The 15,856-nt window shown below is 38.3% G+C and overlaps 1 protein-coding gene across 1 annotated transcript; it reads left to right on the top strand.

Moving 5' to 3' along the window:
- Positions 1–29: 29 nt before the first annotated feature.
- On the top strand, positions 30–15,761 carry SRD5A1 (steroid 5 alpha-reductase 1). The gene is made up of 5 exons (XM_035552665.2): positions 30–371; positions 1,430–1,596; positions 5,413–5,514; positions 7,053–7,203; positions 10,188–15,761. Exons 1-5 carry the CDS (start codon positions 49–51, stop codon positions 10,252–10,254), a joined length of 810 nt encoding a protein of 269 aa, XP_035408558.2. The 5' UTR covers positions 30–48; the 3' UTR covers positions 10,255–15,761.
- The last annotated feature ends 95 nt before the right edge of the window (positions 15,762–15,856 follow it).

Below are 15,856 nucleotides of genomic sequence, written 5' to 3'. Positions count from 1 at the left end.
TCCCTTCGGCTCCGCTCGGCTCCGCTCGGCTCCCCCCGGCCCCCCACCATGGCAGCAGGCGGCGGCGAGGGCCCGTGCGCGTTCTGGCGGCGGGTGTCCGGCGCCGAGGAGCGGCGGCTGCTGGAGCTGCTGGCCTACGGGCTGGTGGCGCTGGGCGCCGGCGCCGCGCTGCTGCTGCGCTTCGTGCCCATGCCCTACGGCCGGTACTCGTCGCCCCGCTTCGGCTGCCCGCTGCCCGCGCGGCCCGCCTGGGCGCTGCAGGAGCTGCCCGCGCTGCTCGTCCCGCTCGGCGTGGCCGCTTGCGGGGCTGCCGCCAGCCGCTGGCCCAACCGCGTCCTGCTCGGCTGCTTCGTGCTGCACTACGTGCACAGGTGGGCTCGGGACGGGTGTCCGGGGGGTGGTGGGGGCGCCGGCCCTGGGGGTGTCCAAGGGAAGGGTGGACGTGGTGCTTGGGGACATGGGTTAGTGGGTGGCAGTGGTGGTAGGGTGACAGTTGGACCAGGTGATCTTGGAGGTCTTTTCCAGCCTTAATGATTCTCTGACTCTATTCCAATATTTTAAAATTATTTCCATTAGAGCTCCATTGCGTTCACATCGAGGGGATTCCTTCTCCTTTCCTTGCCAAAGCCATGAAAATTTGCCACGTGGAAAATCAGACTTATAATTGGCCTCACAGTCAACGTAGATAGCGAATTCATCAAAATATCTGCTGGATTTTCACATTTTGCAATGAATTAATAGCACGACCTATAAAGTTTGGCAGCCGATTCACAAAATACATCATACGTCCCAGCCCCTGAGCACAAATGCCCACCATGCGTGCACAAGTGCCGCCAGTGTAAGGCGTATGGCGTTGCTCCGCGGGCTGGTCTAGCTGCTGCTGGTTTTTGACTTGCCCCAGTGTGACAGCTCAGGTGCTTTTAACGTGGCTGTCCATCCTCCTACTATGTTACTCTACTGAATGGTGCCGTACAGGTAAAGGCGACGGAACTGTTGGCTGCAAGGTGTCTTGGTTAGGTTACAGTCCACTGCGGTGTGTTTCGTGTGGGCTTTTCCACCTGGTAGATTTTTGGATAGGATTTATGAGCCCACGTTCACTTCTAAGTGCTTGATTATGCCATTCAGCAGCAAAGGTGAGCAAAACTAAGTTGTGCTTAACATCGTTTGTCTTTACTGCGCTGGTCAAAGTAATTGCCTTGGATGCAAAGTTTAAAATTTCCCTCATAAGGGGAGAGGGGATTTGGCTTGCCGTTCCTGTTAGGCAGCAGAAGGAATGTTTGGGTGTTTAAGCATAACTATCCATTTGAGCTGGGATCAAAGACTCCACTGAGAATTTGGGAAGCAGGATATGGAATATGGATGGCAGATTTGGAAGCCAAAAGTGTTATATCTATTTATGCAACAATTCTTCTTTCCTGGTTCATTATAGGGCACTCATATTTCCTTTCCTGATCCGGCAAGGAAAGCCAACACCATTTTTCACCTTCCTGCTAGCACTTCTGTTCTGCATTTACAATGGATACTTGCAAGGCCGAAGCTTAAGCAACTATGCAGAATACCCTTCAGGCTGGTTAAAAGATCCTTGTTTCATTACAGGTGAGTTAAGACATTGTGTGAGAGCATTAGGAGTAGAAATTTCCCTTTGTCTTCACAGCTTTGTTTTTTATAATGTTATAGTATTCTTCAATCACATTTTACAGTTTTTCTCAGTGTTCTAAATAAGCTTAATTATCTTGTTTGTGGTAGTGTAGCTGGAAGCCTTTTAATGGTTTTTATTTTACATTTGTAAACAGATATTTTTTCCTGCGATATCAGTGCTAGATGAATGTATTACTGTCTTTATTCCTTAACACCGAAGTGAATAAGAGCCAAGCGTTGCTTCAGTATAGGAACTGCAGGCCTTAAATGGAACTAGCAGCATATGAGTTTAGAACAAATCAGACAGATTTTTCCACGTAACACGTAAATTAAGCTAAAATTCCTTTGCTTCTTGATGCTATAGATATTAAAGGTTTATATGTGGTCAAACAGAACTGAACAAATTCATGAAGTAAAGTCAGTTGCTAAATACCAGGATACCACTTCTAACATCAAAAGTCCTTGATGTTAGGCTATTTTTTATAAACATACCTATCTCCTCCCACTGCAATGAGTGGGCTTTGGCAAAGAACAAAACTGTCCCACAAGGGTGGGGTTGGAAGGTTGATCATTCAGTCCTATCAGGTGAGATTACACTTATGCTTGAAGCCAGGCATATAATTAAAAGGACAAGGTGTTTGCTGACTGTATTCTTTGCCTTACTTCTTGTTTGCTAGGCACCTACTTTTGCCTACTGTCCAATGTAATACCATTTCTCTGAGAAAGTATTTACTGAAGGTTCTCTGTGATCTGAAGATAAGGCAGAATATTTTGCCTTGTCAGTGAAAGATGGAACACTGGGTTGTGTGGATTCTTAATCTGACCCAGTACAATTCTTGCTGTTTTTCTGGAGTCAAAGCAAGATGGTGTTTTTCACAGATTTCTCAGGCCTTGTACAGCAAGAATAAGAAAGCTTTATTTTTATTGCAGCATTATGGCAGATGACAGTAGAGGGACACTGTGCTATAATGACTGAGATTGAAGAAATTTAGGTCTAAATAGATTATCTTGCAAAGTTTAAGAGGAAGTATTGTTTGTGCTCCAAAAACGGAGAAAATGAGATACAAGGGAATATCTTGACTGGGGAGGTAGGTAGTCGTATGGACATACGTGAAACTCTCCTGGTACTTCTGAAGTTCTAGTCTCTTGGTTAAACTTGGTTCCAAAAAAAGCATTCAAAAGAACGGTTGATCAAAACTGTTAAAGACTGATGCAACACAAAATAAATCTTCGGTTTCCGGTGTCCTAGTTTAGTACCTTAATCAAAAGATTATCTCAAAACTGTGCTGTAAACAAAACATGAGTCATGAGGCATAAATTAATGCCTCCTTACTGAAAGGTTAGGAAAAAAAGGTAATAGGCCATGTTCAGGTTTCCTTGATTTTTTTTTTTAATGCTCTATTTTAAGGATTTCTGAAATATGTAAATGTATAAATAATAATGTTTAGGTTCATCTGCCCTTAGTTATGATTACTTCTGTGTACGAATTTTAACTTTGTTTTGCAAGTAATACCAATGTGGAATTAATTTTTGTATTTCCTGTACTCCTAGTTGTAAGAGGTGTTGGTTTCATGACTACAAGGACAACTTATTATTTAAGTCTAAAGTTACCCTGAAAAGTAAGGAAGTGGGGATTCTTGGTATGCATAGCATCTACTATAGTACTGTCACTCACTGGCTTTTTTTTGAGACTTTTTGTAATAAATCTTGAGATAGGTCAGTATGGGTCTGAGAGAGCCAAACCTAAGACTTCTTCTTTCTTTTATTCCTGCTGAAAGGGTATACATACATACATATATACATTTCTAACTTGGAATGTAGTGGCTATTTACAATAGTTACCTGGGACGAACACAAAATAGCACCATTTTAATATCTGCAGTTCATGCTTGTAGTTTTTGGTCTCTCAAATGCAGAAGTGCTTTATTGTATGCCAGATGCTCCCTGAACAATTGAGCTATGTTCTGATTTTTCAGAAACGTGTCAGTGTCTTTAAGGCTGTGGCTGAAATGACCAAAAATGAGAAGACTGGAGAGTAGCAGGAAAGCACATTTGCCAAGGGTTAATAAGTTGTTTTAGTCTATATGAAGTTACACAAGGAACAAAAATGGGAGTGAGTCAACAAGTAGCAGACAAACAAGGTTCAGATGAAAGTTGAAGAGAAATTTGCAGCAAAGATAGAGAACACATTGTTTCTTTGAGACCTCCCACCACTGTGGTTAATTAGCTTCACTTCTCCAGATTTCTATATATGGATCCTTAGGATACTGATGGAATGTCTGTTTTCAGATGCTTAGGAGTTAATTTGGAGAAATCAATGCCTTACATCTACACCAGCAATTGATTTGGAGCACTAATATAGCTTTAATGCAGTTCCCTCATGGTTTCTACAGGCTGCATCGGTTTAGTTCAGAGCAGTGAACTAGTCTGTTTTGAAAGGAAAGCAAAAAGTGCTGCTTCAAAGGCAGCGCAACATGTGATAAAACTAAGGTTGCAAAGCAAGCAGACTGATGAAGAATACCCCACAGGCTGCCTATGAGAGCTCTAGTCATGCTTTCTCCAATTCTCCCTTTCGTTGTTCTAACTTGCAGCTCTTTTAAGGTTTGAGACCTCATGAGAGCCTACTCACCACTGTCTTCACAGCTAAGTTCTATTCAGACGGATGAACTCCCAAATGACTTAGGGCTAAGATAACCTTGTATAGGCTAATATTATTTGCTGCCTACCACTGTTTTCTCCCTTTCACTAATATCACCAAACATATATTCAAAGGAAGTCAAAGATGAACAGAAAACTAGTGTTCTATTGAAGTGTTGAGTGTCAACGTTAAGCATGCTTTGTCCACAGTAGAAGCTGGATTACAACTGAAGCAACAACAGACTGTGAAATTAGTTACCTTTGCTCTGTGGATCACTGAATATGAATTGTATTCAGGTTCATCTCCTATTTGCCAGGTTGATAGATCTGTAGAACTATCAAATCTGTAGAGAGTTTTAAGTCCTTTTATTTATTTCTCTTAGCTTTTTATTTTGAGTTCAGTGGAGTTCATTCTCTGTTACAGGTATCTCAAAAATGCATTTCTTGTTTAGGTCACAGAAAGAAATCTTCTGTTACTTTGGACTGAGCTTGAGACAGTACGGCAGAAATTTTTCCCTAAAGAAAGTCCAAGCTCTTTCTCTCTTTGCATCATACTTGTTGAATAATTGCAAGCTCCATATTTATAGTACTCAGCAAGACTAGGTTTAGCAAGACTCTAAACCTAACTTCCGGGAACATGATTATGTTTTTTGTTGGTCTAGTGGTTTTTTTATTCCTTTTATTACAGAGTGTGCTGTGGACACTCTGGCATATTGTCACTGAAAAAAAAAAAAAAAGACAAAGGTGCTGGGAATGAGAATGGCTGATTCCTTCAGTGTTGTTTAAAATGTTGGTGTGTTTGATTTTCTTTATGCAAGTTAGGGGTTATACACATTACGTGTGTATATTTGTGCACACATACATTTAAATATATGTGCATACCTGAGTTTGGCAACATGAGAATAAAACTTAAAAATATTATTCCTGTCAAGAGACCTGTTGATTACTGTGAGCTTTACTGGCCCAAAAGCTCATTGTGGGATTGGGATTGTGCATAATGTCACTAGAATTGTTTATCTTGCTTACATTACTACTGCTTTGAGACAGTATGACTAATGTTTGAAATATGACTTTTTTTTCTGATTGAGTGCTTTGACTCAGTGTATTAAAGATAAGTATTTTAAATATTTCTCTTCAGGTTTTATAGGGTGGCTGGTCGGCATGGCAATCAATATTCATTCTGATCATATTCTTAGAAATCTGAGAAAACCAGGGGAAACCGGTTACAAGATACCAAGAGGTAAGTAAAATGTTACAAAAATCTATCTAGCAAAAGAAGCATGTTTTGTGAGGAGAAGCTGAGAGAGCTGGGATTACTCAGCCTAGAGAAGAGAAGGCTCATGGGGATCCCATCAATGTAAATAAGTACCTGATGGGAGGTGATGAAGATGAGGGAGCCAGGTTCTTACTGGTCCACAGTGACAGGCCAGAAGGCGATGAACACAAATTAAAACAAATTAAATTCCATGTGAACACAACTTTTTTACCATGAGGTTGGTCAAAGACTAGAATAGGTTGCCCAGAGAAGCTGTGGAGTCTCCACCTTTGGAGATGCTGAAAATGTGACTGGACACAATTCTGGACATGCTGCTCTAGCTGACCCTGCTTTGAACAGCGTGACGTTGGACTAGATGATCTCAAGACCCTTCCAACCTAAACTGTTCTGCAAGTCTGTGTTGCAGAGACCTTCCAAAGCTTGATATATTTTACTGGAGATAGACAAATTGCTGTTACCAGTTTCCTGTCATATCATAAATGACTATCTTAGGAAGTGATTTCATAGCGTTCGTATTATTCACCAAGAACATAACTTTGTATCTTTACATGGGCAGTTGAATTAACATCTGTTAAGATGAATACAGACATAGTGTGAGATGTTCAGTGTACAAATGTTTAGAAGGAAATAAGATTTGTTTTGCTGCATAATCAGGAGGAGTTGGTCTTTTTGATATTACTTATCCAATTCAAGTGCTAGAATTCTGTTGTTTTGTCACAAAAGCAGAGTAATTAAAAGCAAGGTCAAAACGTGTCCTTTATTACGCTTGGCAAATATTTGCTTGTTTGGTCCCACTAGACCATGCACTTACTGAGATGTTATCAATTTGTACTCTAACTTTGGAATTAGGGTGAAAGTTCTTATTTTTTAAAATAACTCCCAGCAGGTGAGTACTGACTGTTTATGCATAATTAGCTGTAAAATGTGTTTAATACAAACTGCCAGTTATTTCTGTTGATGAGGGTCAGGATTGAAGTAGCTAAGGTGATCTTTCTCCAGACCTGGCAGGGCACAGGAACAAAAGGGCAATGCATCTTAAGCTAGAGCATAAATTTGCAACTTAAATTTAGAAAAATATTCTTTATCATTAATATAATTTGAGATACTTAAACTGGAGAAATGAGACATTGTATGCTAACTAACCCTAGGTGTATTTTATGGGATTATTTAAATGGCATTTTATTTTCTATTTTTTGCATATTAAAAAAAAAGAAAAGGTTTAGTACATGGTCAGTTACAGCTTGAAGTAATTATTTACAGAGGTGTGGAATCACTTCTGGTACCAAATCTTTTTTCATGATTCGAAGAAGAAAAGTGGAACTGGAGAAGGTCTGTTTTAGAAGAATGTCTGAAGTAATCCTTCATAGTACAGTTTGAACTGGAAAACAGTTTCCACTGCCTTTAAAATTCTATGTAGACATTGGTGATATAGGTTGTCTTAGACTTACATTGAATATGTCCTTCATTAAGGTGCTTTTCAAATAAACCTGTCCTGCTTTTAGGAGGAATGTTTGAGTATGTCAGTGGAGCCAACTTTTTTGGAGAGATCCTGGAATGGTTTGGGTTTGCCCTTGCCTGCTGCACCATCGAAAGCCTTGCATTTGCATTGTGTACGCTTTTTATCTTGGGCTCTAGGGCAAAGCAACACCACCAGTAAGTGTTTGTCTTATTTCTATTGTCTCTGTGCCACACTTCATTTCCAATGTATAAATTATACCTCATCCCATAGGGATGTTGCAGAACAAGTCTAATGAAAAGCTGTTAACTGCAATGAAGAATGAGATAACGCTTCAAGCAGCACTAAACATAAGATTGCAGCAAAGTAGTGTTAAGCATAAGGAATATAAGTGCACACAATGTACAATGAGGTAGTCAAAATAATGGCTATTCATTACATGAACACAATTCATCCTGGATCTGTAAAGATCTGATACATTTGGGAAAATTACCTTTGCTTGATCATACATTATAGTCTACTTTCCATTGCAGCTCAAACTTCTTACTATAGTATTAAATTACTGAAAATAACCAAAGGTTTCTGCTACAGGCAGGACCATCAAAATCAAGTCTATTAAATATCCATTTAATAGAGTTGATTGCTTATTTTTGTATATAAAGGCTCTGCTCTGTAAATAAACTATCAGACTGATAATGTACTGTATTCACATTTTTGGCTTTCCTGTTAATAGAAGAATCAGTTTGAGAAAACTTCTTGAAAGAATTCTTTTTCAGGAATAGCACACTTAAAAGAACCTGAACACCCCAATCTTAGTTATTTTTGGCTTCCTGCTTTGGCTGTTTTTGTGGAACTTGGTGGCATAAGAGGAAATAAACTTAAATAGAAGGAGGAGGTAGACTGGAAGAATGCCATTGCTAAGTGTCAGATAAGCCATGGTTTTGCCTAGCAGAGTCTTGAAAACTTCCAGAAATAAATATCTTTCTGTACCTTGTTGGGTGTTCCACTTCTGTATTACCATCACAGTGAACAAGATTCTCTTACTAACCAACCTGAACCTTCCAGGTCACCTGTGACTATTTCCCCTTGTTCTACCACCTGCCACTGCTGAGTGAGCCATAATGTACTTTGGGTTGGGAGGGGCATCTGAAGGTTGTCTAGTCCAGTTACCTAGTCTGACCTGCTCCTGCCAAGGCTAACACCAAAGCTCTATACCCTTTTGCCAAGTCCTTCATCCAGTTGAGTTCAGAGTGCCTCCAAGGATAGAGATTCTAGCACCACTGAGGAAAAAAAATCCTGTTCCAGTGCTTTGCCATGCTTATGGGGGAAGATTGTTTTCCTTTTGTCTAGCTGGAATTTTCCATGATGCAGCACTTATTCCCTGCCACTTGTCCATTTGCTGTGCACCTCTAAAAAGGTTATTGATATTCTCAAATATCTTTGGGTACTGGATGACTGCAATTAAATGCCCCTTCAAGCTGACTAAGACTAATTCCTTCAGCCTCTCCCCATGTATTTTATGTTCCAACTACACAGCTGTATTACTGACCATATGCTGGACTCACCTCTATTTTGTGGGCATTTCTGTTGCACTGGAAGCCCAAAACTAGATGCAGATTCTTGACTGCTGAATAGTGGAGAACAAGCACTTCCCTTGACTTGGTGGCTCTATACGTGTTAAAGCAGCCCAGTACACAGCCCTGTCATCACTGCAGGGATCCATCACTGACCCATGTTCAACTTGTCCACCAGAATGTCCATGCATTTTTGTGCAGAGCTGCTACCTAACCAATTAGTCTCTAATCTGTTGTCTAGCATGGGACTATTACATCCTAGCCGTGGGAGTTTACATTTTGTTCATAGTTTTGCTCTGTTGTCTGAAGTAACTCCCCTTCCAACTTCCAGTAGTCATAGGCGAAAATAACAGGGTCCCTTGGCTTCTTCCTCATCAGACTGAGTGCTAGATTTCTCAATCTCTACTCATACATTATGTTCTTCAGGCTCAAATTCCATGGTTGGTTTCCATTTATCTTAAGCCTTGATAAAACGTTGAGCTCTTTACTTAGAGCTTTATGAAAAGCTAAGGGTTGTTAAAGGAAATAATTTGCATTAAGGGAATAAATGCATAAAACAGGAAGAGGAGTGAAGGGAAAAAAAAAAGACAAATAGCAAAGCCATGTAATTGAAGAATATTTTGGTTTTGGCTGTTTGGAAAACTTAAAATAAATGGCTGAAAAGGATAAATAATGTAATGCTGGAATCCCACAGCTTCAGGTAATCATGCAATGTATACTTTCTGTAGAAGAAATCACAGGACTTCCTCTCACATGTCACTGCAAATAGGCCACAAGCATTTATTCTAGGGGAAAACTATGAGCCTGCACAACACCAACATGTTTTAGTTTGTCAATTTTGTTCTCTGCTTATTTGAACTTTGATCTTTCAGTTGATTATTGTTATATGAACACTTGCAACTTTGAGGATCCCAAATGAAGTTATCAAAAGGAAAAAAAGGAGTTATTAGAGAACTGGAAGAACTATTTGAAAGTGGGAGTAAATGTTTGTTGTAAGGTGATCAGAGAAATCACATTTATTAGTGCTATACAGTCATTCTTTTGAAATTGTCCAGATTTGAAAATAGTTAATTTGAAGTTAATTTGAAATAATAATTTGAAGAGGGTTAGTAGTAAGGCTACTGTGATGTTTGAAGTGTCCAGTTTGATTATCCACGTCTTGATTGGGGTTGAAGATGTTTCTGTCCAGAAGAGAATTGTTGTTCCAGTGTGTAAAGCATCTCTTGCTTCTACATGTAGTCATTATAAAATTTGTCTTTTTATCCCTTTGGATATTATTTTTTTCTCTACTTCTAAAATAGGATGCATTACAATACATATCTTACAAGAGAAGTCCGTTCCTTCCCTGGCTGCTTTCATCGCACCTACTAGTTTGATTTCCCATTGCTAGCAACGATAGCTTTGTTTTGTTGTGGTTGGAAAATAGATTTCCTTAGAATGAGTGTGGTAAATAGCGATTTTCTATCCAGAGTAGGTTCTAAAGACACTTTTCTGGTTTGTATCCAAAAAATATATAGATTAAATTGAAAGCTTTATATAGTTAGTTAATTTCCTTGACAATATTTTAAAGATGCAACACTCATCACATTTGTACCTTTGTTTTTCAGGTGGTACCTTGAGAAATTTGAAGACTACCCAAAGGATAGAAAAATTCTGATTCCATTTGTGTATTAACGGATGCTGTGAATACCATCAGGTTCTGGTGGTAACGCTGTTTTTGAAATGGTTACTTTTTGGAACAACTAACACTTCACAAGTGTTAGCCAGTTAACATACTCTGTTCACTAGTGACAAAGCCTTGTGCTGCTATTAGTTACTGCTTTTCTTAATGAAACCCCCAAATCTGATGGACATGATGAACAGGAACGAAAGTGCTTTTGCAACAACACAGCACCGTTGTGAATACGTAAGGCAAGATGATTGAATTCACATCGTGGAAACTACTGTACAGGATTTCTGATGTTTCATTTTCAGCCTATAGAGTGTTCGGGTATTACCCGTCTGATCTAGCCATGTCCTGAGGATTGTGTTATGAGCCCAGTCACCCTTAGTGTATAATTTGGCTGGTGCATTTTGCCTCTCACTTGCCTTCATACGCAAATGGGGTTGATTTGTCTTGCCTTCCTAATTTTCTTCCCCTTCCCCCCATTTCCAGGAGAACTGATGCAGACCAAAGACATTGAATGAATATAGTTGCTGTTAGGCGAGAAATGTTCTTCCTCCTCTCTGCACTCTTGCACAGATATGAATGATATATAGGTAAAATGTAATACTGTTTACACCAATAGCTGTAGTGATAATTCTCCCAAATAACGGATTTAGTCATCTACCTCTAAAACTTCATAACTATCTCAAATAATACTCAACATGTGTTTTTGCATTCAGCACTATTTTTAGAGGATATTTTTTATTAAGGGTGCTCACTACAGTCTAGCACTGTTAATAATTCTTTGTAATATTCTCTAAAGGTTTTTACAGAATTTTCTTACTATGCAGTTTTAAAAAAGTCTTTCTTTTCCTGTTGGTAATGGTCTAGTTGATTTTTATATTCAAAGTTTGGAATCTTTTAGTGCTTCCTTCTTGTTTCATTAGTGTTAGTTCTCACACTGCTATATTTTTCTCCTGAAGGAATCCAGAGGGATTTCAAAAACATGATAGGATGTCAAGTGTACAGGCTTCTGAGTTCTGGACACATCTATGTCCTTTGAATATTTGTGATATTAAAGAGTGTTTTTTAGAATTGCAGAAAAGTCGGGTTTTCTACAGAAACCCTCAAGGAAAAAAATGAACTGCTGCAAATGTATTTTAGAAATCTATGGAAATCAAAAACAAATTGATAATACAACTTTACTAGATGTTGAGTGTTCCGGTATGGTATTGTGTTAAGCTTTGTCCAGTGTTCAAAATTCTTTCTTTGCTATGACCTACACGGCTTATAGTAATCCATGTAATATGAGGGTGGAATTTTACTTTTTTAATTTTAAGTATTTTCTTTTAAAATGTACATCCAAGAAATGGGCAGTGAAAAAAGACTCTGCCACCCAAGATTTTTCTTAACAGTGGTGTCTTCCTGCTTTCCTTCTTGTAACAGTTATACAGTACTTAGTGCACTGAAGTCTTGGCTATCATTAAGGATTTATTCAGTGATATAGAGAAATGTAACACATTTTATCATTATTGACTGAAATAGTGAAAGGATAGAGGGGAGAGAAGCTGTCACTCATACCACGATGATAACTTATCCTACAGCTAAGCCCTTGGACTGCCAGTTGCTCCTCACAGTGATGACCAGTTACTGCCTCAGCCGTCATCCGGGAAGTGCAGCTTATGGAGAGTCTAGGAATACCCACTCCTTTGAAGTTAGTGTCAGTTGGCACATTGCTTGGTTCTCAAATTGTTTAATCTTTTATTTGATGTTTGTCTTTTACGTCTTTTCTTAGTGTTTTACAGAAAACTTGAGGCTTTCCTTTTTATTTATTTTTTGTTATCATGCTATAATGCAACACTTGATGCTAGCTGTTTTGATGAAAGTTGGTCATGAAATCTCTTAGGGAAAGGATGACTTACCCTCAGTGGAGCTAGTGGATAACAGAAGTTCAATAGGATCACTTAAAGCATAGTCTGAAGAGAATTTTAGGAACTGTTTTAATTTCCAGATATTTCTAAGCCCTTTTGCAGCGTGGTATCTAAGCCATCCCGTTATCAATATCTGTTTTAGAAGAGCAAAAAGTATCAACATCTCATCTAGGGGTTTAAAGACTTGCATGGTGAATTAATGTTTATATTTTGGGGTTAGTTTAAAAAAAAAAACAAAACACTAATGGTACAACCATTTATTATATATTATAGTCTTTATTATTGTTTACAGAAAACTTTTATTGATGCTTCAATTTTGCTCTGGTTCTATGCTGCTAAGTGTTTATCTTGACAAAAATTTAACTGGTTTTGCTCACAATATTAATTTACGGTTTACATATAGGGGAATGAAGGTCTGAAACATGGCGCTCTGAGGGTTTATTGGTGGTTTTTTCATTTACTTTTTACAGAAAAGGAAACACTAAGTTGTATGGGATGTGAATGTCAATGCATTTGGAAATTCTAGTTAACTGCAATATTAAAAAAAATGCAGAAGAAGGTTTTGTTTTTTGTTTATATTTTATATTCTAATCATACTGCTGAAACCTGTCACAACTGAAGTAGAACTTTATTTAAGGCAGTTCATTCTTATATATCATACAGTATATCAAGGTGAACAGCATTGGTGAAAACCATATAATCAATTTGCTCAAATTGTAGAAATGTCTCTTATTTAAACAGTATTCCCTTTCATTTTTAATACTTCACTTGTACTCTCCTCCCCTTTTAGGAGCATTGACAGAATTTATCTGAGAAAATATCTAATATCGAGAAATCTTTCTTCAAAGTACGTAGTGTTAAAATGAAGTATGTTCTACCCTTTCCAGAAGGAGAAAATGTGTACACTCTCTATTGGGTGGTAATAGCTATAGCAATTTCTAACAGACACGTCTATTCAGATCACCTGCATCTTTCACAAGGATCCCCTACTAATAAAACGTAGTTTGTGGTGTTTTGCTTGAATACTTTCTCCTGTTAGCAGTCATTGCTATAACTTGTGGAGATTGGCTAAGGGTTTTTGTACCAGTGCTTTCATTATCCCAAGTGAGGTCTTGAGGACTGTAATAGTAAGGTTGTATTAAAATATCCCAGGTACATATGTGACCTTGACTAGATGCACTCAAAAAAATAAAATAGAAGTTACAAGGTAAGTTGTCTAGTGATACATTTGTATGTAAAGCAAAGTAAGTAACTGAGATGTTCTGTGCTTTCGTATAGATAGATTAAAGAATAACAGAAGCAGAGGCTACATTTTCAGATTCTTCCTCTGCTAGTTCAGAGTGAACTTTTCATTTGGACCAACAATAGCACTTCTGTGCGCATGCATGAGCAAGCAATTACGGAAATTTCTGTTGGAAGATAATGGTAGGGATGAGCTTATAACAAGGTTTGCACCTAATGGTGGCTCAGCTTCCACTTGATCTTGTTGAGCTTCTGAAAAAGTCTCGTAGATCTCTTGTTTAATTTAATGTTGGCATTGCAAGCAAAACCAATACCTTGTTTTGTTGTGTATTTTTGTTGAGTAGAAGCAATAAGTTCGTTTGCAGAATTGAATGGAAATATTATAATGAAAGAATATAAATCTGTATAATGACTGATTCAGCATGTGGTGATCTAGTTCATCAATTGAGGTAATGTGTTTGATTACATAGAGGCCTACATGTAGGTCATCTTCTACAGATACTCAAAAGTCTCCTTGAAATGCAGTCTCTGGATGTAGATAAACTAAGTAAGGTTTTTCTGCCATAATAGTTAAATTTTACCTAAGTGTTCCTAAAAAGTATTCCTGTAACATTATGGACATCATTTTTAGATCACTGGCTTAAAATGGCAAGGAAGAAGGTGTCATGGAGCACATGGCAGCAGCCCTTCTTAACAAAGGCTGCCTTGTTAAACTGAGCACAACTTTCTTGTTCTGTTATGTTCTCAATAATACTTCCAAGAAGATGCACTTAAATCCCTCTTGAGGTGTTTCTGGGAAGGGATACCATTGACCTGCCAGGGTAGACGACCTCCAACACAGCTCTGAAGAGTTGCATTTGTTCAGTTGCAGTGATCAGCAGGGGTTGCAGTACCCCACTAGTTCACCCAAATCTCAGAGGGAAATAACCTGCTTGTAAGACTGAGCTTTCTCTCTTTAGCCAGGCAATTCCACTGAGATAGTTTTATATGTGGATTATTTTAACTCTTGTTTTCTAGGTTTACTTTCTTGATATTTTTAACGATCTGTCCATATTCTAATAAAATTTGAATTGAATAGAACCTTGCTTTTCCTTTAAACTGATCTGTTCTTACAGCTCCCGCTTATTTCTTTTACTCACTGAGATCAGGTCTCCTCATTAGATACCACATAGCTATTGTTAGTGGAAATTTCCTCCTCCAATTTCTTTCCTTTGTATGTTTATCCCTGTAGCTCTTTACTTTGATTTATTGTAGTCTTTAAAATCCCTTTCAAAAGTAACTTTTTTTCTTTATGCCCTTCAGTCTCTTCTGTTATGCCATAACTTACTCCAATATATAAGCTTTTTATAGAACATTATTCCTATTGCTATCACTTTTTCTCGTAGTTACTTACTCCTGCTGAGACAAGTTTATGCAAATTTTATTTTTTAAAATTGTGAAATAAAGCAATTGCATTGCACTTGTAGGCAGAGGTCTTTTTTGTCAATTGCTTTAAGCGGTTTTTTTAAACTGAAACTGTTACACAATATTTTGCAAGGTAGACATTTCAAATCTCAACTGATTCATAATTGCTACTTTTAAAAGGGTTACTAGCAAAAGTCAACAAAAGTCAAGTAATTATACTTTGTTTCCTAATTCTTTATGATAGATGGATCGCCATCACAGTAGCTTTCAATTTCAGTTCAGTGTAGACGACATAATGCAAGTCTTCTGCAAATGTACTCCCATCTGCTACTGGAGCTAAATCACAGATATCACGAAGCATGCACATTATTTATATTTCTGAAAGCTGATGATACTGCATAGGTAAATGTCAGTCCTCATATCGCAACATCACTCCTGCTAATGTTCTTGAATGTTCCAGTTCCTTTTACAGATAAAATAAAAATGTACAAGTAACACTGCAGATAACCAACCCTGCTTTATTTTTTATCAAGTAATGTCATCTTCTATTATGTGATGTGCTAAGCTAACTAGAAACATGAGCTGCATTATTTAACTTTGAAATCCAAACACTTGAATTCTTATTGTGGCACTGCACAGATGTGGGTTTAGTGGATACCTATAACACTACAGCTGCCCTTTCCCATTAAGCGCTGCCTAGAGCAGAAAGAGCAAGTCACACTAGCAACTACAAGGACAGTCCCCTCCTCTAGCTCAAAGTTATATTTCTCCCAGCAGTGGACCACAAACAGACAAGAATGCACCTCAGAACAAGCCTCTAAAAGTCATCAGCAAAGGTCTTTGCCAGTTGTTTGATTCTTTATTTCACAATGTGTATAGCAATAAAGGATACTAAACTTTGTTCTTAATTTTGCAATGAATACGGTGTCAAGGAAGTTTAATAAAGTGTGTTACACTTCTGGGCTGTGAAGTCCCTTTGGTTAGGTGGCTTGGAGGAGCTGGAAGGGAGGGCTGTTAGGTGGAACTGTGTTTTCAGTCCTGATGATGATGATGA

The sequence above is a fragment of the Cygnus atratus genome, chromosome 2, assembly GCF_013377495.2.
Source record: "Cygnus atratus isolate AKBS03 ecotype Queensland, Australia chromosome 2, CAtr_DNAZoo_HiC_assembly, whole genome shotgun sequence".
In the NCBI taxonomy this organism is placed as follows: Eukaryota; Metazoa; Chordata; class Aves; order Anseriformes; family Anatidae; genus Cygnus; species Cygnus atratus.
Note: the sequence above shows the minus strand (reverse complement) of the source record. Positions and strands in the feature narration are given on the sequence as shown.

Coding starts and splice junctions, on each gene's coding strand:
- SRD5A1 (XM_035552665.2), top strand. CDS start 49: ATGGCAGCAGGCGGCGGCGAGGGCCCGTGCGCGTTCTGGCGGCGGGTG. Junction 372..1,429: donor GTGCTGCACTACGTGCACAG/GTGGGCTCGGGA, acceptor GGTTCATTATAG/GGCACTCATATTTCCTTTCC. Junction 7,204..10,187: donor AGGGCAAAGCAACACCACCA/GTAAGTGTTTGT, acceptor TTTGTTTTTCAG/GTGGTACCTTGAGAAATTTG.